The sequence below is a fragment of the Oenanthe melanoleuca genome, chromosome 3 (assembly GCF_029582105.1).
Source record: "Oenanthe melanoleuca isolate GR-GAL-2019-014 chromosome 3, OMel1.0, whole genome shotgun sequence".
Classification (NCBI taxonomy): Eukaryota; Metazoa; Chordata; class Aves; order Passeriformes; family Muscicapidae; genus Oenanthe; species Oenanthe melanoleuca.
In genome coordinates this window covers 14,187,900-14,212,595 of record NC_079336.1, presented here as the reverse complement: position 1 = coordinate 14,212,595, position 24,696 = coordinate 14,187,900, and the positions used below count along the sequence as shown (strand labels likewise).

At 38.9% G+C, this 24,696-nt stretch overlaps 1 protein-coding gene across 2 annotated transcripts in view; it reads left to right on the top strand.

Annotated features, from left to right (window-relative positions):
* Positions 1–3,738: 3,738 nt before the first annotated feature.
* The window catches only part of TAF1B (TATA-box binding protein associated factor, RNA polymerase I subunit B), a 45,307-nt gene continuing 24,349 nt past the window's right edge, over positions 3,739–24,696 (top strand). For both annotated transcript variants that reach the window (XM_056488274.1, XM_056488276.1), the window contains exons 1-8: positions 3,739–3,796; positions 4,519–4,617; positions 5,080–5,167; positions 6,942–7,039; positions 7,331–7,426; positions 8,011–8,146; positions 11,350–11,506; positions 17,693–17,792. In XM_056488274.1, the coding sequence (XP_056344249.1) occupies positions 3,779–3,796; positions 4,519–4,617; positions 5,080–5,167; positions 6,942–7,039; positions 7,331–7,426; positions 8,011–8,146; positions 11,350–11,506; positions 17,693–17,792 (792 nt within the window). In that variant the 5' untranslated portion in view covers positions 3,739–3,778. The remainder of the gene's footprint in view (positions 3,797–4,518; positions 4,618–5,079; positions 5,168–6,941; positions 7,040–7,330; positions 7,427–8,010; positions 8,147–11,349; positions 11,507–17,692; positions 17,793–24,696) is intronic.

The following is a 24,696-nucleotide window of genomic DNA, read 5'->3' as shown; positions in this document are numbered from 1 at the left end:
GGACAGCAGGATGACAGTGTGGTGCTCCTAAGGAAAGAGATCCTGCCTTTGAAGGCCAGGACACACCATGAGGTATTTACTTGACCCCAGCCAGGATTTCAGCATCCCCAGACACACTCCCAAATCCCTCTGTGGCTGGCCATGTGCTAGCACGGCCCCCCAGAGTTTTACCTGCTAGAGCACCTGACTGCAAGGCCCTGCTCTGAGGTCTGTGTCTCCAAACCCCGTGGCTGGGTAACCCTGCAGCTGATTACCAGCTCACTGTGGCAGGGAGACCACAGCTGAAACTGGGGCAGGACTGTGGCACCACAGTCTAACTGTGTGAGATGGGCTGGGCTGCAGCACTTGGGCAAAGCAAAGGCTGGTGGTGTGAACCCCAAACTCAGTGCCTAACACTGGATCAGTTTGCCCTCCCTCTTGGGTACAATATTGCTGCTTTTGGTACTCAAAAATTCAAATTCCTGTTTCTTACTTCCTAGGAAAATGTTAAGAAAACCTGAGTAAATTTTGAGAAAAAAGATTATTTGCTTTCTGTTGATTTTTACATTTGAGGTCATATTTTCAGGTTTTTCACAACAGGGATAGAAATTTATTTATCTCATAAAATTTGAAAGCTGAAGCTGCATAACAAACACTATCGCAAGGCAGCGCTGGGTGTGTCTGAGCTGTAACGTTAAATTCATTCCTCTTGTCGCTTCCTTCAAAGCTCTGCTGAGCTCAGCCCCTCCCTGGTTATCCTTCCCTGCCGAGCTTGCTGTAACCCCCACGCCTTGCTGCTGTTCCCACCTTTGTCCTTGCACAACTTGCTGCACCTTTGCTTCCACTGCTGGCCCAGCTTCTCCCCCTGACCCTTTCTACACAGCGTGGTTTCTAAAGATCAGTTAGAGTGAAGCCATCTCCATCTTGTCCTCCTAATTTCTCTTTTGTTTTCCATCTGCCTTTAAACATTTGTTCTTCCATGGAGAGGTGGTGCAAAGATGAAATTTTGTGTGTTCATAACTGTGTGCATTTTCTATAAACTTGAATCTGGCAGATCTGCCCTGTGTTCATGTGCACAATCTTTGGAGCAGCTGAGGTTGCTGTTCTACTCTAACTCTTTGTAGTAGGTGTCTGGCAATGGGTAAAGACTCTGGGGAGAATCTCTGCCACAGAAGTTTGTATCCTGGAGCTAGCACAATTTCATAAACAATAACCCAAAGGACAGGCCAAGAGACATGTCTTTCAGTCCAATATGTATTTTTTACATTTTCACATGCAGAAAGTCTGCAGTCAAGAACCAGAAATGTGATATCAGCAATGGAACTCAGTTCATTAAAAATTCAAATCAATGGAAACAACAGGACGTATTATTTATCTAAGCCTTGAATCAATCTGACTACTATGCATAATGATCTTAATTAGAAAAGTGAGCTGAAGCAGGAAGACAGTCTGTCTCCTGGCTTTGAAATTATCATACCCCTATCAGTATGCTTGGGTAACTTGTAATTAGGGACAAAGGTTACACATAATTTTATATGCTGAAAAACCGGTTTTATACATGTCATTTCAAAAAAATATTTAAGAAATAGTTATAAGACTTGGTAACCCTATTATACTTTGATTTTTTTTTTTTTCTACCAGATTAGGGGTCTGCACTAATTTATTGATGGACTTCAGAAATACCAATAGAAACTTTGTATTTATAGAGCCTGGACACTAATAAATAACCAGCAATATCAACATCAATCATTGCACAAGTTCCTTTCCAAAATTTGGTACCTTTTCACATCTGTTTCACCTGCATGGAAAATGCAGCTCAGAGAAGCAGTGTGGACTGTCCAGCAGCAGAGAGTAAGGGCTTTCCTGTTCAAAAACTTTACTGGCATGTTGCATCAGTATGGCCACAATTATACCTACACAGCTCCTTGTGCAGTCCCCCACATCTTTCTTCTTTTCTTGCTTATCTTCAACTACTGGCATTGAATAAGAAGTGTTCAGCTTTTGACAAAATGGTTCAGGTTTTGACAAAATGGCAGTCCTGTGATTACACTTTCTTTAATATCTTACTGACCAGCTGCAATTAGAAAACAGAAGCTCTAACTTCGAGGTCCTGCCTCATCAAAGCAATCAGTTCCACATTTAATTTAAACAAATTTTTCAATTTAGTTAAATCCACTGGGCAGGCCCACTGCCTGCTCACAGTGTCGAGTCACACATGAGCACTGCTGTCAGCAGGAGCAATGCCTTATCTTCTGCATTGGAACACACCTCTTCCTCCCTCATCACAGGTAGAGATGTCCTGATTTTTTTTTTCCAAGGTAGTATTTAATCTTAGAAATACATTAGAAAAAGATCAAACCCTCTCTGTCACACGAAATGGCCTTGGCTTTCCCAGAACAGTACTTCCACAAACAAAAAATATGGAAATTAAAACACAAGTAGGATCTGTTTCATCAAAGTATTAGCTACATTTCTGTGAGGTTGACAATCACCTTTTTAACATGGCAGGAATTACATGCGTAATTCTCTTTAATGGGTGTTACAAATGTTCAGCCCACACTGAAAAAAGATCACAGTTGGTATGAGTAATAACTTTTTTCTTAAACATAAACAGTTCCCCTCTAGCTCTCTACGTATCCTGCAACATCAATGTAACCACAGCTGTCAAGGCTGCCTCACCTCTTTCTATGTATATTTTAACTTTAATTTTTTCCCATGCTTTCACTTAGTGGACTTTTTATTTTTTTTAAGGGCCTAAACCTGTTCTCCAATTTTGTGGGCAAATTCACTGCAATAACAGATCTTGGTATTTAGACATCTTTAAACATTATTATTAGCAGGCAAGAAATTAGAGACCTACATCAAGATCTGGAGGTTTGGGTGTTGTTTTTTAATTGAAAGTGGATTTCAGATTGTAGTTTCCCTCATTCGAGGATCTGCAAACTTAACTTACATAGTTAAATGAGTTGTTCTGCCTCCTTTTCAAGCAGTAGCAGCCCCCTTGGCACAGCCTTGGTGTCACCAGCTAGGGCGAGGCGATGCGAGGGTGAGGATGCAGGAGCTGGTCAGGATGTGGAGAGGATGGCGATGGGCTGAGGCTCAGGGGGCACACATAGTCTTAGTCTTAAGCTGCACATGTAGTCATAGTCCTAAAATGTGCCAGGGGAGGTTTAGGCTGGAGATCAGGAAGAACTGATTCACAGAAGGGGTGATTAGGCTTTGGAACGGGCAGCCCGGGGATGTGGCAGTGACCATCCCTGGAGGTCTCTGAGGTCACACTGGACATGGCAATGAGTGCCACGGTCCGGTTGGCGTGGTGCCGGACTCGATACCTCAGGAGGTCTTTTCCAACCAGACTGATTCTGTGATTCTGTTATGAGATGTACCCTCCAGCCCTTGGGACACCCCACATCCCCTTGAAGCTGCCACGTCCCCTCCGTGGCTGAAGCACAGACATCACAGAACTATAGAATATTAAGGGTGGGAAGGGACGCACGGATGACCGGGCCGCAGCCCCACTGCCATGGGCAGGGACACCTCACACCAGAGCAGCGCCCATCCGACCCGGCCTCCAGCCTCCCTGAACAGCCTGCGCAGTGTCTCACCACTCTCACAGGGAAGAATTTCTTCCTCCCATCTCATGTCTAACACCTGCATCTCTGTCCCCTCAGCGAAGCACACAGCAACCCCTGGAAGCGCCCGTTCCCGCGGGCGCCCCGCCGTGCCCCGAGCCCGGAACGCAATCGCGGGGCCGCGTTTCCAGGCGGGCCCATCGCGGCGCGGCGCGGGCGCGGCCGCCATGGACGAGGAGGACACGGTGGGGCGGCGGGGTTCGCTGGGTCCCTTCTGGGGGCGCTTCCCCGGCGGGCGGGCGGCGGCTGCGGGCGGCGGGGGGCCAGGGGGAGGCGCCGGCGGGCGGTCGGCCTGCCCCGGCCCGGTCCTGCCCTGCCCGCGGCGGGCCCGGAGCGGCGGGCCCGGCCCTGCCCGGCCCCTCGGCGTTGGCCGCTGCTCGGTCTCGGCCGGGGATGTGCCACCTGCCGGGCCCGCCGGAGCTGCCCCTCCCCAGCACGCACGTGGGCGTTTCTGGAAACCACTTTGTTTTAATCTGTGGGTTTCCCTCTTCCCATTCCCTCTCCGGTTTCTCCGGGAAGCACCGGCTCGTGCAGGCTTTCTCCCAGCGCGTGTTTCTTTGCAGTTTTAGAAACGTATTTTTCCTTTCGCCTCCCCCTCCAGTTTTCGTCTCCTTTTTCATTTCTGTTGGATATGTTTTTTTTAAAGTCCCGCCACGTGTGTGCGAGGCGTGGATCACTGGTTTTGACGCTCACACACGCGGGAGCTGGCGCTTGGCAGCTGTAATTGCGTGTTCAGAGTTACCTGTGGCTGGTGGCAAGAGATCACTTGTTTCCAGCCAGAGCTAACACAAAGGCTGTAAATACTCTCCTCTAGAAATAATCTCAGCAGCTGTGCAGTAGCCTAGTAATAATGTCATTTGTTTTACCCGAGCAATTGTGAAAGTTTGCTGGTTTTTTTTCCTTTCAGAGAGATTTTAATGAGCGCTGTGCCCAGTGTTCAGAAGTGAACTGGGGTCTCACTGATGGAGGTGGATTTTATTGTAGATCTTGTCACAACGTTATTGAGGTAAAAGATGAGTTGCTGCCTTGGAAAAGGTTTATTCTGATTGCTTCTTGACTTTAAGAAAATGACAAATTTTTCTTCTTGGCATTGAGGGCAGGATTTTTATTTTCCCTTCTTCATGCTTTAGTTGACACTGTTTAAAACTAATGTTCCTTGAAATCACAACATTTGGAATGAGCCATCTTGGCCTGCTGTGTTGCTGTAGCTGTGGTGTCAGTGTGCTCTCTAGATGCCTTAGAAGCATTGCCTGGATGTTGCTTTGTTTCATGCAGTCCAAATCTAGGCAAACCCTGATGCATGCCACCTGTATGTCCGTGATAGTAATTGTCTGTTTTTGAAATTTCTGAATGAAAAGTTCAGACTGTCTCATCTCCTGTTAGTGTAGGAATTTTGTTTTATGATGGGGCAATCTGTGCAAATTAGACGTGGGTCTTTTCCTTGCTAAGGTGTATTCTTGTTTTGCAGAGAACTAGAGAAGTTGTAAACACTGATTTTATTACAAATTCAAGAGTCCAAACAATCTCCAAAGATTCAAAAAAGCAGGAAAAAAGTGGTATGTATGAGTTTCTGTCTGTATTTTGCAAAAGACTGGCTGTTCAGCTGCTGTTCACCTAGGCCATTATGTCTTTGGTGGAGAACAGAAGTGCATAGGCAGGAAAGACTGTAGGAGTGGGAACAAAATGCACCTCCCTGATGCTGTCACAACCTTCAGAGATGACACTTGGTGGCTTCCTGAGCCACAGATGACCTCTGTGAGCCCAGTGGTGAGGTTTTTTTTGATTGAATAGAGCTGTGCATTACTAACTGCTTCTTTGATTTGTGGAAGCAAATACTCACTGAAGCTACTGGTGGCATTCAGATGTGGTGATCCTTTGTTCCTTCCCTGTGATGGCTATCACAAAACCAGAGAGATTGTTTGTCTTGGCAAGTGAGATGTGATGGTGGTCCAGCTCTTAGTGTCAGTCTGGCCTGTGTTACAGGCACTTGGCCCTGCACCCTGTGCACAGACTGCACAAAAGAGGTTTCATGCAGTTCCAGTAGCTGAACCAGTGCTGCATTTTTCTTCCTGAGTCACTTTTTTGCTTTTAATTTCATGACTATTCAGAAGAATAGTGATCATTACATATGAGGATAAGGATGTAGTGGTAAAGCTGCTGCTAGAGCTGTCTGTGTGTTCTGTGTTGGCTGGATACATCTCTTATTGCTGTTGCCACTTCCAGAAAACAAAACTGCATTAAAATGCCAAATAAAGCAAGGGCTTATTTTTCTCTCTGATATGCTGATCTACCTTTGCTCAATGCAGAGGCAGTGGATTGCTACATTCCTTTGAAAAGAGCGTTTGTGTGGAAGTGAAGGAAGGTGTGAAAAGGACTCCTCCACTTTTCCTTATTATGTATTCCTTCTAAAGTCTGGGCCCTGTACCAGTCATGCTTTTCATTTGTCCTGTTAGAAGGTCGTTAGCCAACCCCCAGGCTTCTTAAGAAAGAAATCCTTGTCTTCACATAGTCCCTTCTGTCAATGCAGCCATGTTACACTGTATTCCATGAATGTCTAGGAGTGAGCTGTGTCTGTTAGCTCACTGGTTAGCAGTTAAGAGCAGCATCATTGTAGCAGGGCAGAAGATTTGGGCAGATAACTTCTAAGGTGGTGAGATGCAAGGTGTGTTTGAGAACAAAAGTAGTGAACAACAGATGTGGAAGGAATAAAAAGGAAGTTGAGAAATGCAGAGGAAAAACCAAAAGCCTGTAGAAAAGGTTAGTAGTAAATTTAGAGAGGTAAGGGGAAAAAGTAATTGTAGTGCAGCCTGGAGAAATAGTCAGTAGATTGGAGCAGGCCCACTCTCTGTGAAATTCATGTTGTACTAGGATTTGTTACAAGTTGGGATATTCTTTTATTTAAACATGTTTGATTTTGTGTGAGAGGATGGTAAAGCACATGGTGATATTGGTTGTTTTTTGCCTGACTCACTTCTGTAATGTTCCAGTTTTCTGTGTCGGGGTGGGAAAGAAATGTTCATATTTCATTTTTAATGTCAGGTTCTCAGTTATTTTTAAACTGGTGATTTAACAATGCTCAATTACAAATGCCACACTAGACATTTTAATGAATTATATTATTCTTGGGAAATGTGTGAAGTTCTTGTTTAGTAACTTTTCTTCACGTTTAAGGCTGTGAATAAATGGAAGTTAGTGGAGTGTTCAATGTAGCTGGTTTATGCACTAGGATCTGAAATTATTAACTAGCAATATGGGGATAAGTGTGCATAAGGTTAAAGAGACCCAAAACAGTACAAACAAACAAACATAGCCTCCCTTTTTTTCCCTTAGAGGGAGGCAGTGAATGGTATATTTGTGAAGGCTTTCAGCTTGTACTCAAGAAACAGGTGGAAGCTTTAGAAGCATTAGGAGTTCATCCACAAATGAAGGTATGTAGATACCAATGTTGTACACTCTGTGTGTGTCTGTGTTACAGAAGGTGAGATTTTTAGATTTTAAATTTTAAAGTGAGTCACACAAGTCCCTGTTTAAAATTACTGAGCATATAAAATTAAAATTTGTTTCTTTGGAAGTTTTAAAACATATTTTATAAATCTCAGTTCATAAAATTAGAGATGGAATATTATTCCGATTCCTGAGTTAGAAATTATGCTCTGTTCTCTCAGCAATTAATGATCTTGTAAATATTGTGCTAATTACCATCCATTTGTGTTTATCAGGATGAAATTCTGTGCAATTTTTGGAGGTGTTACCTTCAGAAGAGCAAGCAGGCATATTGCAAGAGACCAGCTGCAGAAACTGTCAAAACATTATCAGTAAGTGAAAGCTCAAATCCCATGGGATGTTTGGTATCTTTTTAAAAGCAACAACAGAAATCTTCTTTGTTTAGACTACATATCTTGCTGGTAATAATGTCACTTGAGTATGAAGGAGATCATATAAACAGACTTGCACATGTCCATTTTATTTATTTTACCCATTTCAAGAGATGAATATTTCTGTGAGTGTTTGAAACTGCTTATGTAAAAGTATTGTTTTGTCTTGACATAGATAATCAGTAAATACAAATCACAATGCAGAATGTATCATCAGCTACCATCCTTTCCTGCCTGCTCTCTTGAAGTTACTCATTTGGTCAAGCATTAATTCTGTGTTGCCAACTTTCTGGTCATTGTAGCAGATTAAAATGTAGTCACTAGAAGTTGTTTAATCTTGAGAAATCCTTTAAAAATACTTCCTCTTTTTTCCTCACTCACTGGTGATTCATGAAGTAAAAATCTGAACAGTTTGGGGTTTAACTTCTACTGTTAATTTTGCATCTGTCATGCTTTGTGTGGTTTGTTAAGATTGAAACCATAACTAGGAGTAGCTAATACAAACATTTCTTTACAAACCCCAGGTATGTGAGAGCAGTACTGATGTGGACAGTGATCCAGAGAGACCCAGCATTCTGCACTTGCTGTCTCTCTCTGAAAGTGAGGGGGATCTGCAGACCGACTGCAGCAGTTTTGCCTCATCAGTGAGCAAGGTCTCAGGTAGGAGCAGTGAGCTGAACTGTCTGAAAACCAGTTTTTCTGTAGTTTTAAAATATAAATAGATTTAAAGTGTGTTTGTGTACAGTGAATTGGAGGAAGTGGTTCGAAGGTGTAGAGTTTTCAGTCTTGTTTGACACTGTACTACTTTATATTCTACCAGAAATAGAAGACTTCCTCCCCCAGTCCCCACCCATGGAGATAAAAGTTGAACAGGACCTGGAAATACAGTGGGAAATGCAGGAGGAAGTTCTGTTTTATAGCAAGTTTGCTCCATGCCTCCTGTTTGGAGTGGGAAAAAAATTGCTGTTATATCTGCCAAGCTAGATGTTCACAAACACAGCAGCTTTGAAGAATAAGCACTTATTTAACCAGCAGCAGAGCTGTCTGTTATGACTTTGATGTTAGAAGACATGTGTTTGTTCTTTAAGGGGGTGTATTTTTTTTCTATCTTATAGATATATTCAGCTTTTTAATTTTTTTACACTTTTTGGTATTTCTGTATCTTTTGTCTCCACAGTCTTTTTACTGCTTTCCCAATGACCCACCCTATGAAAAATCATATTTTAGCATTCCATTAGTTTCTATTTTCTGCTCACAATAGCATCTGGAAAATATTTACAGACTGCTGAGGTTTTTAATTAAAATATTGTAGAGAATTGGTGTGTGAGGTTCTACTGGGCAGGTGTAATGCCAGACAATGCTGCAATACCTGATACTGGAAATGCATTGCAAGGCACATTTGAAAGCTTTTGCTAGTGTTTTAAAGTTATGATGGTTTTCTTGCTTGCTTTGTTCTTTGCTTGCTTCCTTCTTTATCTGTCTCTTTGTTTCTTATTCTCCTGTTATATACTATCCTCCTTATGCCATGTTTCTGTTCTTCTGTGATATTGCTTCTTCTACCCTCAGAAGCATGCATTACACTATTTTGTGAAGTCCTGAAGTGGTAATAGAGTGAGAAATTTGATTAGCAGCTATAAGAAAACTCCAGACAGAATTAGGGAGGGTGGAAAAAGGTATAAAAATGGTGATGCAAATATTTTTTTATGCTAGAACCTATTTTGAGGTAAAGAGTCACCATATGTTTGTGCATGTAGAATCTTGGGTGTTGTACAAATGTAATACAAAAAGGAAAGAATTGAGTGAAGAATTTTTAGTGAAAGTATTCCCTTGAATTTTTTTCCCGTTTTTGATGTCTAGGAACTCCTTTCTTCCTTGGTACTTGTGCCTTTCATAGGTCTGTTGCTTAAAGTTTTAGAATAGCAAGGTAGTCAGTCGTAAGCAGGCCGTAATTTATTGTCTTGGTTGGTTGTTTCAGAGATTGAATTCAGCATCCAGTAGTCATCACTTTCATTGAAATCACTTGAAATTAGTTAAAGAGTTCAGTGATACTTAAAGTAAATTTTGGTGAAATCAGACAAACATAGGAATTGTTTTGTCCATTGAAATGTAACACATAAGTAAGTGTGTTGTAGTCTGTTGTAAACTCTCATGAAGATTCATAATTCTTTTCTTTGGTCGTTTTTGCTGAGCTGTTACTGCTACAGACTAGAAACCTCAACACCCTTCTTTCCCTAAGAGGCTTGTCCAGGTGGCAGTTGGGATTTTTTTGTTATTTTTGTGTAGGGTTAATAGCAAATTCTACTGAGTGTAGCACTGAGATATTGCTAGAGAAGCCTATTAAAACTCTTAAATTATTAGCTACACGTAACTGCTTGTTGTCACGCCTTGCATAAACTGGAAGAAATAAAAGGAAATTTGTGCCATAATGAGGATTATTTTAAATTGAGTCAAATGTGAAATTAACAATGAAGCATCAGTCATGGAGCTGCCTTTCAGCTCAAGTATCCATGTGAAAGGTGAAGGAGTTGACTCCAGGGATTAAGGCGATGTTCCAGTGTTCCTTCCTTTGTTCCCTGACGCACCTGGGATGCTCTGCTCTGCAGCGGGAGTTCGGGCCGGCTCTGAGCGCCTGTGCTGGGGCTGTGCCCGGGCTGTACCGGGGCTGTGCCGCGCCCGTGCCGGATCTGTACCGGGGCTGTGCCGGCTCTGAGCGGCTGTGCCGGATCCGTGCCGTGCCCGTGCCGTGGCCGCAGCTCCGGCTCCGGGGCCGGTAGGTGGCAGCGCAGCCCGGCCCTGGAGCGCTGTGTGCGCTGTCCCGTCCTGCGGGCACTGCCGGCGGCCCGGCCCCGCTGGCCCTGCACCCTCGCCCGCCCGCGGAGCTGCCAGGCTCTCGGAAGGTCCTAATTGTTTTCAGCGGGTTCTTTGCCCCGGACCCAGCTCTCGCCATTCCTGTCTGAGCAGGTGAACAGTTTGTGGGGAAGTGAAGTGAGGAAAATCTCTGCAGAGGCAGTGCTGACGTTTTGTGTCGGTGTGCTTTAAATACATTTTCTTTCATTCTGGCTGGGTCATGATGTAGGGAAGAGAGGCTTACAGGGTTTTTTTTTAGTTTATTTTTTTCCCTGAACTTGCAGGTTTCACTGCTGAAAAGGTTCCAAACTCACAAAACACTCTACAAAACAAAATTTTTGCTTTTCTCTGTTTTTCTTTGTTTTTAGTGATTCACCTCAGTAAGGAAGTATGGATGTTAATTTACTTGGGGTTTTTTTTCCCCCACCCTCTTTTCCTACATTCTTGTTCTAAAGTTTTTTCTTTGACATTGAATTTATATAATTTTTTTTAAAGAATACCTCTGTTTCCGCAGTTAGAGATTATAGGATAGATGGATTCAGGGGAGACTTTTAACATTAGAAAAATTTCTGCAGTGTAAATGACTTTTTCAATAAAGTCCTACCTGTTGAAATTCAAAACTGTGTTTTAATCCAAAACTCAGAGTCATTGATTTAAGTACATCCAAATTTCTCTTGTTTCCTCACAGTTCCTTTATCTCTCAAATGGAAAAACAGTATTTCCAGCTCATAAGTACTATTAGTTATGTGTTACATGGGAGTTAATGTCCTAGTCAAGTGGAATAGCACTTTATGAAACAGGTTCTCATCTCATATTGTGGTAGATGAATAAATTAGGGTTAAACTATTTTACAGAAAAGTACAAACAAGCAAAAAACTCAAAGTAATTATTTCAAAATGTTACAAGTTGCTGAACAAGTCTTGTATGTTCCTTTATCTTGATTTTTGTATGCCATGGTTCATGTATCTATCATATCAATTGCTTTTTTTCTTATCTGTTTTTAACATAAATCAAAGAAAGCACCTCTGTGTACTCTGGATCAGTAGATGGCAGTTTATATTTAATGAAGAACCAAAAGGAGAAACTCAGGATGACAATGCCAATGACCCTTTCGTTTTGTTATATGGCATTACTCTGGATGAGAGAACCAATTACATTGTCTGAATTCTTAAGGTATGAATAGTCTGTAATGAAGAATTGTTGCTTTTATAAATAATCATATTTTTTTTAAAAAATATGTCACTTACCCTCTTATGAATTTGCTCAGTAATAGTGAGTTCTTTTGTCTTTCCTTTGTCATGACCATTTGTGTAGCTGCTGTTGGAGGACAATCTCTGTTGATTGCAATGAATTTCAAAGACCTGTACTGAAGAAGGTTTTGAAGTTAGAGAAGCTTTTTATCCTTCTCCTTTAAAAATTCTTAAGACTTGCTGGAGGTGTGTATGGCCACACTTCTGTGATATTTGCTGTTGTCAGCATGTCAGAATTAAATGAGTAAACATTCTCTAGGGCTTACATCAGTGTCATCCTGCAAACGATACCAGCACTATACAGTGATCTGAAATATAGCAAAGTAACTTCATGTAGTGGAGTTGAAATTAATACAGAAAGATCATTTTATCTTCATATCTTTGTATCTGTAATTATCAGACTTCAGAATAATACCTTTTAATATTGTAGAAATAAATTGTTGTAATAATAGGGTTTGATGCTAAATGGAGACTGTCAGGCTACTGCTGACAATGCAGTTCCCTTCTCTCCCCTACAAGAAGGCCATGAACACTTTCCTTATTTACTTCAGGAATGAAAAATAATTCATCAACTCTTCTTGTTGGCAATAAATATTTTAATTCAGGCCCAAATAAGTTTAGGAATTGCTAGATTTTCCTTGGAAGACCTTTTGTATTCTGACACTCTTTTATAACAACTGTTGAAATACTGGGTGTTTTTAAACAGATGGTGAAAAAACATTACTTGGCCAAAATTTAAGGAATAGAAATACTCAAGTAAGTACATTGGCAAATCAAATTGAAAACTCAGAAAAATAAGGGAAAAACAGATTAAAAATCCAGTGCTTTCATTTTTATTTTTCAAATATGTAACCTGTGATTTAAAAGGCAAGGCAGTGGGTACATTGTCCTCTACCTGTGGTGTAGCTGCTGAAAGTGTGATGAGTGCAAGGGGGTTTTTTTCCCCAGAGCCTGATTTTCCATTGTGGCCTTTCTTCCCTGGCATGCCAGGTTCCACCTGAACTTTTCTAGCTTTGTACAAACTTTTCAAGAGGAATGGGTATTAAAGAACACTTTTTTTGCAAATACTTTCAAAAAGGAGAGGTTTTTATATCTTGAAGCATGGTAGTTACTACTAGATAATCAGTTGCTATGCAAAATAATGTGACCCTTTGATTTTACTTTAGGGATGGTTGTTGTCTTCATTGATCAGAATTGCACAAACCATTGCATATTTGCATAACTGGATATGCTGTTGCATAAAAGATGCTTGTAAAGTTTTCATTAAAATGCCGTAATATTCAGAACTCAAACTAGTACCCTGCAATACAAAAGTTTTTATTGAGTAGATTAAGAAATAGTAGAACTCAAAAGTATCTGAATAACAAGATTTTTACTGGCTATGTTCTTCCTTAGGAAATTTTGTACAAATCAGAACTACCATAACATACTCTGTATTTTTGTGAATGATCAGCAAATGAATAATGTAGACTCTGTCTGATAATGTTTGTATCTGGCAAAAATCCAGTTAGTAAATTACAATTTCTGATATAGAGCCACTGTTTCACACTAAAGAATTATTAGTTACCCCATCCTGTTTGGAGAGTAAAGTTAATAATTAAATACATATTCTTTGGTTATTGTATCTTGGAAACTGTCTCTGGAAGCATTGTTAGCTCATACCAGGCAAAGACATCTTGCCATGTTTCTGTCTTAGTGCAATGGTGTGGTTGGCAGAAAACCCAACCAAACAACAACTGTTGAAGTCAGCTGTCAAGGGGGAAGATAGATTGTTTTGTTTGCATATGAATGGTAAATTATTGTATTTGGCACTTTAGAAATTGAACTGCAGAAAAGATCCTGGAAAATTATTTTGAACCTGGAGACTGTGCTTAGGACTAATACCCTTAAGAGATGAGCAGACTTGAATTGATTTAGAGAGGACATGAAAGCAGTAAAAAGGTTGGGAAAATATTTTAAAAATCAAGTAGCAAATATAGCACAGAAAGGCATAATCTGAAACTAATAATTGGAAATTGAAATAAGATTATTTGAATGAGAAAATACAATTTAATTAGATACAATTTATGTGTGTAAGACTGTGTAAATCATAATGATTCAGTAACTTTAAATGCACTGAACATATGAACTGGATTGAGTACAGAAAGTGAAGTTGAAAAGAATGTTATTTGTATTGCAAAGTTTTACCATGATACGATAGTTATATAAGACTGTAATTACGTTATCATGCTTCCCTCCCTACCCTTAAGGTCTTTGCCTTTCAACAAGTTTGATGAAGAAGTAGAAAGAATTTTAAATTGCATGAACTACCATAAAATACTTGTTTTCTGACTTCTGAATATTGAAGTTTAAAAAAGCAGACAATGTTCACAATTTTGCATGCATTAAGATACAAAATAACGACAGACTGAAGATGAAAACTATGCAGAGAAAGCATTAAGTATTCAGCATTACCTTTTAAGTCTTTGTAGGCAAATTGTTTTATTTAAACCAGCTGAATTAGAGTTCTGTTTAAAGTTCTGCCTTGTTTTTTCCTCAGTTTGGTTTTCTCTGTACCCTTAAATCAGCTGACTACCACTCCTCCCGTGTGATACATGCTTAGGCACTAGGGTTGGGCAATCTGCCAACTTTTAAAGGATTTACAACACCAAAAATATACTCCTCCTTGCTACTTGACACACTTAGCAGAAAAACACTACAATTACCTCCTCAGGTACATTTTGGTTTAAAAATAACACTTTCAACAATGTTCTACTCAAGTCTGTGCTACACATTAAATCCTTTTCCATTGTGAATAGACTTAAAATATTCCATATGATGTATATAATTCATCTAAATAGTAAAATAGTTGGGTTTTGGAAAACTTTTCAAGATGCTAGACTTTTGAGATTCTGAGAAATAATGCCTTTCAAATGAGGTTATACCTAGTTGTGGTGACAAGACTAAACTTATAATCAGTTTGTGGCATTACTGTGGCTTCAGTAGATGCATCATTTCCTTGTAGCATGCTGAGGACCTAGAATTTTTTTCATGCTTGGGCCTTATTAATGTATGTTGCTGCTGTAATTAAAAGAACATGGACTGTGTACTGTATCTGCCAATCAAGTTTTCAAGCACCTCCCTGATAGAACATAGTCTTACAGGTGTTTTGACATCTCTCTGTTAAATGAAAGGTTTGGAGGAACAGCAGACAAAAGAAACTGTTCTGAAGTGCTATTCCAAATCTGGACTTTTGGATTAAGTGTTAAAACTTGAATCATCAGCACATTCTATTCATAACAGGGTATTTGTGCTATATTTTTAGAGTGTAAAAACAACTTTTAACCTGAGAGAAAAGAGCATTCTTTTTTTTTTTCTCTTGGAGACAATAATTTTAAGCTAGAAAAGATACTATTTTAAAATAGTTGCAGTGCTTTGACTTGGTGCAGCCAAATTAGAGAAAACTTTAAAAAAAAAAAAAATGTGGTGGACACTGCTTGTCTCTTGCAGTGTAAGGATGTGGTTCCAGCATCAGTTTAAGCTGTTCCAAGTTTTTGTTGCTGTGGTCTTGCATAAACATTCCTGTTCTTTCTCTTGCCACGGGTACTAGAATTCACCTGATATGTGTGTTATTAGTTGAAAGTAGATCTGTAGAAGATAAACTTTGTAAAAGAAAGTTTCACTGGACATTTTAGTGCAGGTTAATGTGTTTCACTTTTGTCCCTTTCTGCCTTGTGTTGGCAGAGATGTTCCTGCGGTCACCTGAGTCTGTTGGAGTGAAAGCCTGAAGGGGCTAGATCCCAATCTGATCCTCTGGGAAGTCTCACAAGTGCTTTTGTCAGCAGGGAGGAGTGTGTGGCAGGGGACTGAAGGAGGGTGGGATTTCCCATTTCAGAGGCTGCAAGCTGTGAGGGTGGTTTGGCTACATCACCACGACACCACACCCGAAACAAGGTCCTGACTGTCTGTCCTCTTCAGCTGCTGCTGTGCTGGCTCAGGCGTTCGCTGCTCTCAGTGTCTTGGTTCCTGGCCTTGTATCTGACAGCTCATGATGTGACTGTGCCTTAACATGTGTCAGCCAAAGCTTATCATCAGCTGAGCCAGTAATGCATCCCTGTTGCTGAAAGGGGAAGGTCCTGCTTCCCTTTTTTCTCTTCTCCTGCCTGTGTGATGCACCACCTTCCCTCTGGCAACTGTAGAGCCACCTGTGAGCCTCTTGACAGTTTGTTAGATGATGAAAGAAACCTTGCTGGCAATAGGGTAACAGGTGGTTTTCTGCTGCTGTTGTGACTTACATTTGGGGAAGAGATGAGCAACAGCAGCTCATGGCTGGATCACAGGGAGGGAGGTCCTATTGAGCTTTTATTTCGGTTCAGTCAACTTTGTGAAACCATGCTTGTGTTCCTCAGTTTAGTGGATGATTAAAATGAGCTAAGGAACTGATGTGCCAGCTCTCAGCAGGTCAGGCAGGGTGGCAGGGACCAGCAATGGGGGCTGGGTTTGGAGAATGGGAGCCCAGTGCACATCTCCACTCAGGGTGGGAAAATACTGATTGAGGAAAGATACTGAAATTTCATTAGCAAAATGATCATACACAATTTGATTAGAAAGGACTATACACCACCTGTTACTTCTTCACTTTAGAAACTGATAAGCACAGCTTTGGAACAAAGGCTGTTGGGCAATATGATTTTTCATATTGCTGTTATTTTTCAGGAATCATTATAAATTATTCTAACAGAGACAGTTTTGATCATGAAATGTACTTTTTATTTTAATCCTGGGTTTAACTCATTTTAAACTGAAAATTCAGGTAGCACTGCTTAAAAAAGATAGACTGTAACTGTAAACTTTGGAGTAAAAGCTAGTGCTTTTAAAGAGAATTTTAGTCAACTTCAATAGATATGTTCTGCATAATATGGAACAAATAGTGATGAGGGAGATAGAAGGTGAGCTTGTGAATTCCTGTAGGTTCAGAAGGGACATGAAATGAAATGTTTGTAGACCAAGAAGTTACTAATCTATGTAGTAGATCAGAGAGATCCTGTGCAAATAACACTTATCAGCAGGGGAGAAAGTTGTTTTCAGTCCTGATATTAGTTAATGAACAGAGTCTTCTCTGTTTGTAATGTTAGATTATTCAGGTTTAATGTGCACTTTTAACAAAATTGGTTTGGAAGAGATGGGAAGGCATTTCTAGCTCAGTCCCAAGAGAGACTACCAGTGTGCCTTAGTGTGGAATGAGTGTGTTGCCTTTTGAGGATCTGTGCTTGTTATGATTGCTTGGCCTGTTGTAGGTGTCTGTTAAGATGCTGAATAAAAGGAGGGGTTTGGTGTAGTGGTGGCTTTTTATTGGTATCTGTTGTTAAGTCTCATTTTATCTCTCTCTCTCTCTATATATATATGTATGTATATATACACACGTATATGTGTATATATATTTATACATATACACACACACGTATATATATGTGTGTGTATATTCAAGAAAAATATCAAATAATACTGTCAGCCACCTACCAAAACCAGTTTTTAACAACAAAGATGCATTATTTGTGTGCAAATGAAAATGGAGCTATTTTTATTTATTAGTACGCAAAACAATTTCTATTCATATCTCAGTAATATTTCTTTGAAAATAACTGTAATTAATGTGTCTTCAGTTCTGTGTATCTGCTCATCATTCTATGATTTTCTTCCCTATCAAATTACCTTATTCAAACTCCTCCACTGAAAAGTCTGTGTTTTACAAGTAAAATTTACGTAAAGCTTTAGAAATTGGAAAAAAAAAATCCATACCATTCCAAGGAAAGCAGTTCAAGAAATGCAGTAGTTGAAGAATGTGCAGAACACACTCCATGTAAGCTTGTTGATTGTACGCTTACTGACATAACTTTATCATTTGTCAGTCACATCTGAGCTTGAACTTAAAAGCCTGTTAAATGATTGAACTGGTTTGTGTTCTTTGGAGCATTTTGGGTGTGTAACATCGGGTTGAATTGCTTAAGTAGCATAATATTGATAATATTTCAAATCAGAAGTTGATTTGTATATTAATTTTATAATAAGCATATGACTTTGTCATCCTGTACATTATTTTGATTTGGTCTTCTTTTTTTTTTTAATGCAGGTTTGTTGTTGAAGGGCATATTCCATATTTGAATGTTTTTGAGCATTTTCCAGAGAAGATGAAGTTGTGTGGACTTGATCTTAAGATCTTTTGTGTAGAGGTAATTTTTTTCTTAAAGGAAAAGTTAAAAAACCCAATGACCAAAACCTAGTTATTTAGTGGTATTTTAATTATTTTGGTCACTGTACTAATAAATTTATTAAATCTATTGTTATGTAATAGAGTTCATGTTTCACAGTATTGGAGCCTGGCAGAAACTAGTGCACTCTGTGACTTGGAGTGCTTTAATCTTTAACCAGTGTTGCTAAACTGATTACCTAAGTTAGAATGAAATCAGTAAGTACTTGTGGAGAAAAGGTGTTCAGAACTGTTCTCAAAACACTCAGAAATAGGGTTTAGCTTCAAGTCTAAGGGCAATATGTTATCCTGTCTGGTGCTTACTTGAAATATCTTTTGAATTTGTTTGTAATTCCATATTCTTTTAATTTAATATGGTTTAGATGCTATCTCTTGTTCTGTTCCTTGCTGTAGTGATTGAAATATATCAAACCTAAAATCTGTATAAGGGGATACAGCTCTTCTAGGAACTGAATAGTAATGGACTATCTTGAGTGAAATTTAAATTTCCTTTATTTAAGATTCTTAATTATTGTGGTAACAATTGCCCAATGACATTTCTGTTCCAGATAAAAATTTATTATGGATTTTTGAAGTGTGCAAAAAAGTTTTAGCTTTTAAGAGCAGAAAGCATCAATTCTGCCAAGCCCTCACTGGTGATGTTGCAAGTAACATCACCGTTCTCCAATGTGTAGCTTCTATGCACAGGTCATGAGGTGTTCAGGAGTTGTGCCTTCAGAAGTTTTAGCATTTATATTATTTTTGGTTTTATATTACTGCTTTCCTGTCTGGATATATGAGAATTATGACATCAACTTCTAAAAATCAGGAGATAAATTTATTATAAAACCTTTTGTTTTCTTTGTCTTAGATATTTCCGTAACAGAAAAGACGTTAGGTTGAAATATGAATATAAACTTGGTTTTAAGTCTTTGTCCTTCTTTGCATCCATCTTCTGGATAAGTTTTTGTTTTATGAATTGCAACTGGAAAGCTTGTACCATACCTCAGAGTGGAAGAACTGGTTTGTAGAGAGGAGATGACAGTTTCCTTTGGAGCATCCTACTGTTTCCTTTTGGGATCGGGCTGCTCCTTTCACTTCCAAAGCATAAGTAGATATGCACACTAGTCAAGTAATCTCTTAACTGTGTTTTCACTGAGATATATAGTACAGTTCTGTAAGCTTACTGTACCATTTGTTTTCCAGCCACTCCAGTATTATTGTGGCTTCCTCTTTTTAGAAATGTCTGCTCCTTACTCTACCTTCAGTCTTACTTTAGTAAGGCATCTTCAGTTTTATTTAGTTTTAATGATTTTTTTACTACATCATGAGGCTGATAATTGCAAAATCCTTACTAGCTCTTTCCTACATCTCATGTTTCTCACTGCAGCACTGAATTACCAGCGTCTTACTGTGTCTAGTTTTGGCATCTGAGTTTTGAGAAATTCGAGATATGAGGTTCTTGTCCTGGAGCAGGAAATGAAATTTTATAATACTCCATTCTGAAAATATAGCTTGCATTCTTTTCTGCTTTGTGCTCTGTATAGAATATTTTGTAGAAATTAACTTAAAAACCTTTATGATATTATGGCTGTTATAACCAGGCGTGTAAGTTGCTCTAATGCCATTATTTGTTATGCTTCAAGTCTGGGGAATATAAGCTGAAAACATGTTCCAAAATATTGATGACTGACAGGACTATTCCATATGTCTCCTTTTTAATTTTTGAGCAGATTTTTAGTGCATTTAATTGTCCTGAAAGATTTGGAATCATACTAAATATCACTTTATCAGTTAACTGCAGTTGAAGCCTAACTTGGTGAAGCTCATCTTGTATATAAATATTCTCAGTGACTTAAAGACATTTTTAGTAACAATTTCCCTAAATATACCTAAAATATGCTGAATTTGTAGAAGGTTGAAGTTGTTACAGGTGCCAGAAAAGTAAATGAAACATTATTACCAGGTGAGTCATGTCTACTTTCTGTGTAGTGGCATGTGTATGTATGTATACATGCAGAAAGGGTTTTCTTTAACTTGTCATTTAGTAATGGTTTTCCATATGCAAGGAATGGGACTAGTTTCAGGCTTCCCAGCTGTGATAAATTTCTGTGCTGTGTAATTTAGGAATGAGTCTGTATCACTGACAGTTTTTCCCTGTATTGCATATTATTTAGCAATTAGAGGTGATTGCAGTAGCTGCTGTACAAAGAGAGGCTGAGAGAGCTGGGGGTTTTACCACTAGGAAGGGTAAAAGGCTGAGGGGATTTCAGTAATGTGTATAAATGTCTGTCAGGTAGGAGTGAAGATGGCATCAGGCTTCTTCTTGGTGGTGTGCAGTGGAATGACAGGAGACAACTGAAACACGGGGCACAAACTGAAAAACCAAAAATTCCATTTAAATATAGAACTTTCTCACTGTATAAGGGTGACTGACTGCTGGAACAGGCAGCCCTGAACTACTGTGGAGTCCCTATTTTCAGAGTACACAAAACCGGATGGGACAAGTCCTGAGCAGCTTGCTGTGGTTGATCCCGCCTCAGCAAAGGTGTTGAACTCTGTATAATCTCCAGAGGTCCCTTCCAACATCAAGTATGCTTTGTATTCTGTTTCACATTTTCAGTATAGGTGGCAGATAGGCCCTTCATATTTTGGTAGTGGAACAGCTAACAAGAAGGGCATAATTCTTTATTCTACTGAGACTGAACTTTACTTAAAATACCTGCCACAAAGGTATGTTTGTATCTGAACACTTCTGTCCAGAGGTCTGGGAGCTCTGGGCATGACTGTCTCATAAATAAAGAGAAAAGGAGTTTCCAGCTCTCTGTATCATCTTTAATCATGATGTGTAACTGTTAGACAGGTGTCAGGACCAAGCTGAAGATAAGTACTGCTCAAAAGTGTTCTATAAAGGATAAAAGTACTTTATAGAAGATCTTTAAGAGAAATGAGTTATCTTCCATATGTATTTATCTTTCCATTGCTCCGTATCAGTTTTCTAAGCATTTACTTTATTAGTCATCTTATTTATCCCTTCTTGTATTAAATCATGTGTATATTAGAAATTATCCCTTGGAAAATAGGCTTTACCTAAATATACAATGAAAGAGTTAACAGGGAAAACAGCAGCAGCAGCAAGATGCTCCTGTTTTGTTCAGAAGTTCTAACTTACCAGTACAAGGGAGGAAAAGCAACATTTCCTTTTTCTAAAACAAGTATTCTTATTCCATTTGATTAAAAGCTTTTTGTATGTATAAAGAAATAATAAAATATATAAGTTTTTGGTTTTGTTCTGTGCAGGAGGTCAAGAGTTTTTTCTTGTATTTGCAAATTGTTTGTTTGCTACAGTAAATCTCTGCTCATCCAAAGGCTTGTGCCGGTAGCCAATACATCTTTGATAAGTGCAGTCATCTGTTCTTCTTTAGGCAGAAGTCAGCTTTGTTCCCTTTTTGATGCACATAGAATATCTAGGATTATAGAATATCTATTTCTTTTAAAGGCCATTAGCATAGGAGTTAAAATATATTTGTAAATTAGTAGTAGTATGTATAAAGTTCACTGGATAATTTGTTTTCAGCTTGTATTATTTTATTGATATTGCCTGTCCTCCAGCTGCACACAAATTCCCTCTTTTATTTCTGCAAGAAGTAGGGATACATTTTTAAGATACACATCCTCTATTTTGCTTTTACAGATTTATCTTTATCCTTACCAAAATTGATTTAAGCATCCCTTTTGTCTTGAACTATCAACAACTTGTCTTTGCCATAGGTCTGTCTTGCCATGCATTCTTGACTTGGGACTGTATACTAAATTATCTTCTAAGTATTATTTTGCTTGTGCTTAGGCGTTGTTTGTGCTTTGCTGCCTCAAATTTACATTTAGCTTTCATTACTTTTCATAAAACACAGTTTTTCTGTGTGTTTTACCTTTAATACATTTCAAGTGGATTTTTTTTTTAATGTGCAAAAGTAATACTTGGTCTTGATTCTCACGTTCTTCACACACACACAAATTTAAATGTATGTGTATATATAGGTAAGCAGGTCACTCCCATGGGTGTTGGGCAACATGATTTACTAAAGTAATGAAGATAACAACACGTCACTTTGGAGTCTGTGCTGTGTGCAACAGCATAGGTGTAGTTTCATAAGCATCTTTCAGATCCTGTTGTGCTGAAGAGCTTTGGAAATGGTTTGGATACTCGATGCACAAGTATCTGGACTTGGAAAGAGCACGATGTGTGACCTCAGACAAGTTCCCTTCTCTCAATTTCTTCTCTAAATTTTAAAAAAAAACTTTAGGAAGAAACTAGTTGAAAATCTTTTTTTTTTTTTGTCCCCAGGGATGGGGGAAGGCTGGAGAAAGTTGAGCTTGGTGCGTTGAATTCTGTTCAGACCTGTCTGCTAACTGGTCCCTGAAGACAAAAGGAATGGGTACTTAGTCAGTTGTCCTTGCTGCTTCTTCTGCCCTGGGGTGTGGTCATGGAATGGCTTCTCTATGAGCCTTTCTCCATTCCCTTGTCCTTCCCTTACTCTTAGGTGGAAGTAGCTGCACAATTCTAAATCCACATGTTTTACAAAGCCACTGAATGTTTTAGTGTTGATGGTGTTGTTGATATACCTTGCTGCCTAGGAGTCTGTATTGTTAAAATACTTCCTTTTTTGTTTTGTAATTCAATTCCATCCTCTTTTTTTTCATTATTTTTATTTGTTTTTTATAATCCAGAGTATTGCTGCCTATAAAGGAATGTACTTACTTTAAAATATTTGATGTTGCCAACATGTTAAAATTACCGTCTCTACTACTTTCTGATCATCTTAGTATAGCTTTTTTTTTTTTTGTTTATTTCTTTTTACCCATCCAACTTCCAACTTAGATTAACAGGAGCACTGTTTTGTTTGAATTCTGCTCTGTCTCATTCTCCTCTTTCTATCCCTGGATGTCTTGATTCTTAAATGACTCCTAGTGTTACTCCTCAGAATTTTCCATGATGCAGAAATGTTTTCCAAACTTCCAGCTGAGAATGGTATTAGCATTCTTCCTTACTGTTGCCTATGGAAAATTCTTGAATGGATCCTGGTAAAGCAGCATTTACTGCTGCATTTACTGAAATATACTGCAGCATTATAATAAAAATACTGCAGCATTTACTGAAATATACTCTGCTAGTCATAAATCACTATTGTGGACAAGGGAGAGGAATCATGAAACTTAAAATCACATATAATGATTTTATTCTTTTTATGCCACTGAACTGAAAAGCTTCTTGTTCTTACCTTCTTGCTGATACCTTGTTTCTTTCACATTTAATGGTTTATCATTCTACCTTAAAATTATGTTTCTTTCTGTCTGTGTTGGATTAGGCCAGTAGCTCTGGGCAGCTCAGCTGTGTTCAGTTAAATAAGGGTTTTTAATTAATGCTCCGTTATGGACTGATACTGGCTTTGATGGAAAATTGAAGAGTTTGTAAACAAATGTTTGCTGCTCTGTAATTCATCTGAGACTTTCCTTTCCCTAAAGGTAACCTGTGATAGGTGTTGAAGTAGATGCTATAATGTATTTATAAAGTAGACTTGAAATCTTCAGGTCTTTTGAGAATATGCCACTTGAGCATGGAGTGTTTTATTCTGTATGATGCTTTGGGTTTATTTTATTTGTGTTGGAGGAGTACATACCTTGCACTTACACATTCACACACACACCCTCCTTAGCTTGGATTAGTAAATTTCTTTCCTCTTTTATTTAGGAGTGAAAGGTTTCCTTGAAAAATTGAGAGATGATCATTCTTCTCTATTCTGCCTGGAAACTTTCCAGCTCTTTGGTTTCTTCTCTTACAGTATTCTATAGTTTGTATTTTCTTTTTGTTCTTCTCTGCCACTTTTTAAAATGTTGCTTGGTTTTATTCTTGGCAGCACTTGGATGTCCATATTTTTCTAGCACTAATCCTTCTGTCATCCATCTTTCTGTGTCAGCTTCAGTCTCACTTCTGAGGATATGAGAGATCTGATTTCTGAGATGAATTTGCCTGGCTGCTCCTCTGCTATCAAATCAAGTATGCTTCTATTCTGCACCTTTGTTTTTCATGCTTTGCTTTCGTGCAGAGCAGTTCTTGAGTTTTGATTGAATTAAGAGTTAGGTTCTTACAGTGAGACTTAGTGGTAATTTTGATTTGGTTCCCCTTTAACTTTCCTGTGAAAAAGGAAAAAAGTTTTTCAGCTTCTTGTGGGAGCTTTAGCTTCAGTCCACTCTCTCCTCTCCTCTCCTGACCTTACAAAGGTTGCTTGACTGACAGGATATTTTTAGATTCTGTTTTTCCCATTGCCATAGTATTAATTTGTTCAGGATCCATGCCAAGCTAATCATTCTGCAGTTCCTGAATCTCCCCTTTTACATTTTTTTTAAATACTAAATTTAATGCATATTAAAGTGGAGAGTTCTTTGATGTTTAGAATTTCTTAAGATTATTTAAAAAACAACATTTGTGTTTCAGAGAACTCCTCAGTTATTTCCTTGAAGCTTCTTGTGTGTAAATTTTCTGGGCCTCTCCTTTGTGAAATACTCCATTTTATCAGATAGTGGTTTACTTCTTTGCAGACATAATTTTTCTCTTCCTCACATGTGATTTTAATGCAGTGAATTTATATTCTTTGTCCAGTTATAGCACAGTCTTGCTTTTCTTCCTATTTCATGACTTGCCTATTTACCTGTGGCATTGAAATTTTTTTGGGCTGTTTGGATTTTTAAGTTTCCCTGCTACTTACAGCTTAGCCACCTTTACATTGTTTTTCATTGCAGAATATCTATATTTCTTGTCCTTTTTTCTTCATCCAGGAGATTGTCTCTGAGCACTGCAGTCAAATGTCCCCCATGCTTCAAAAGGGGGA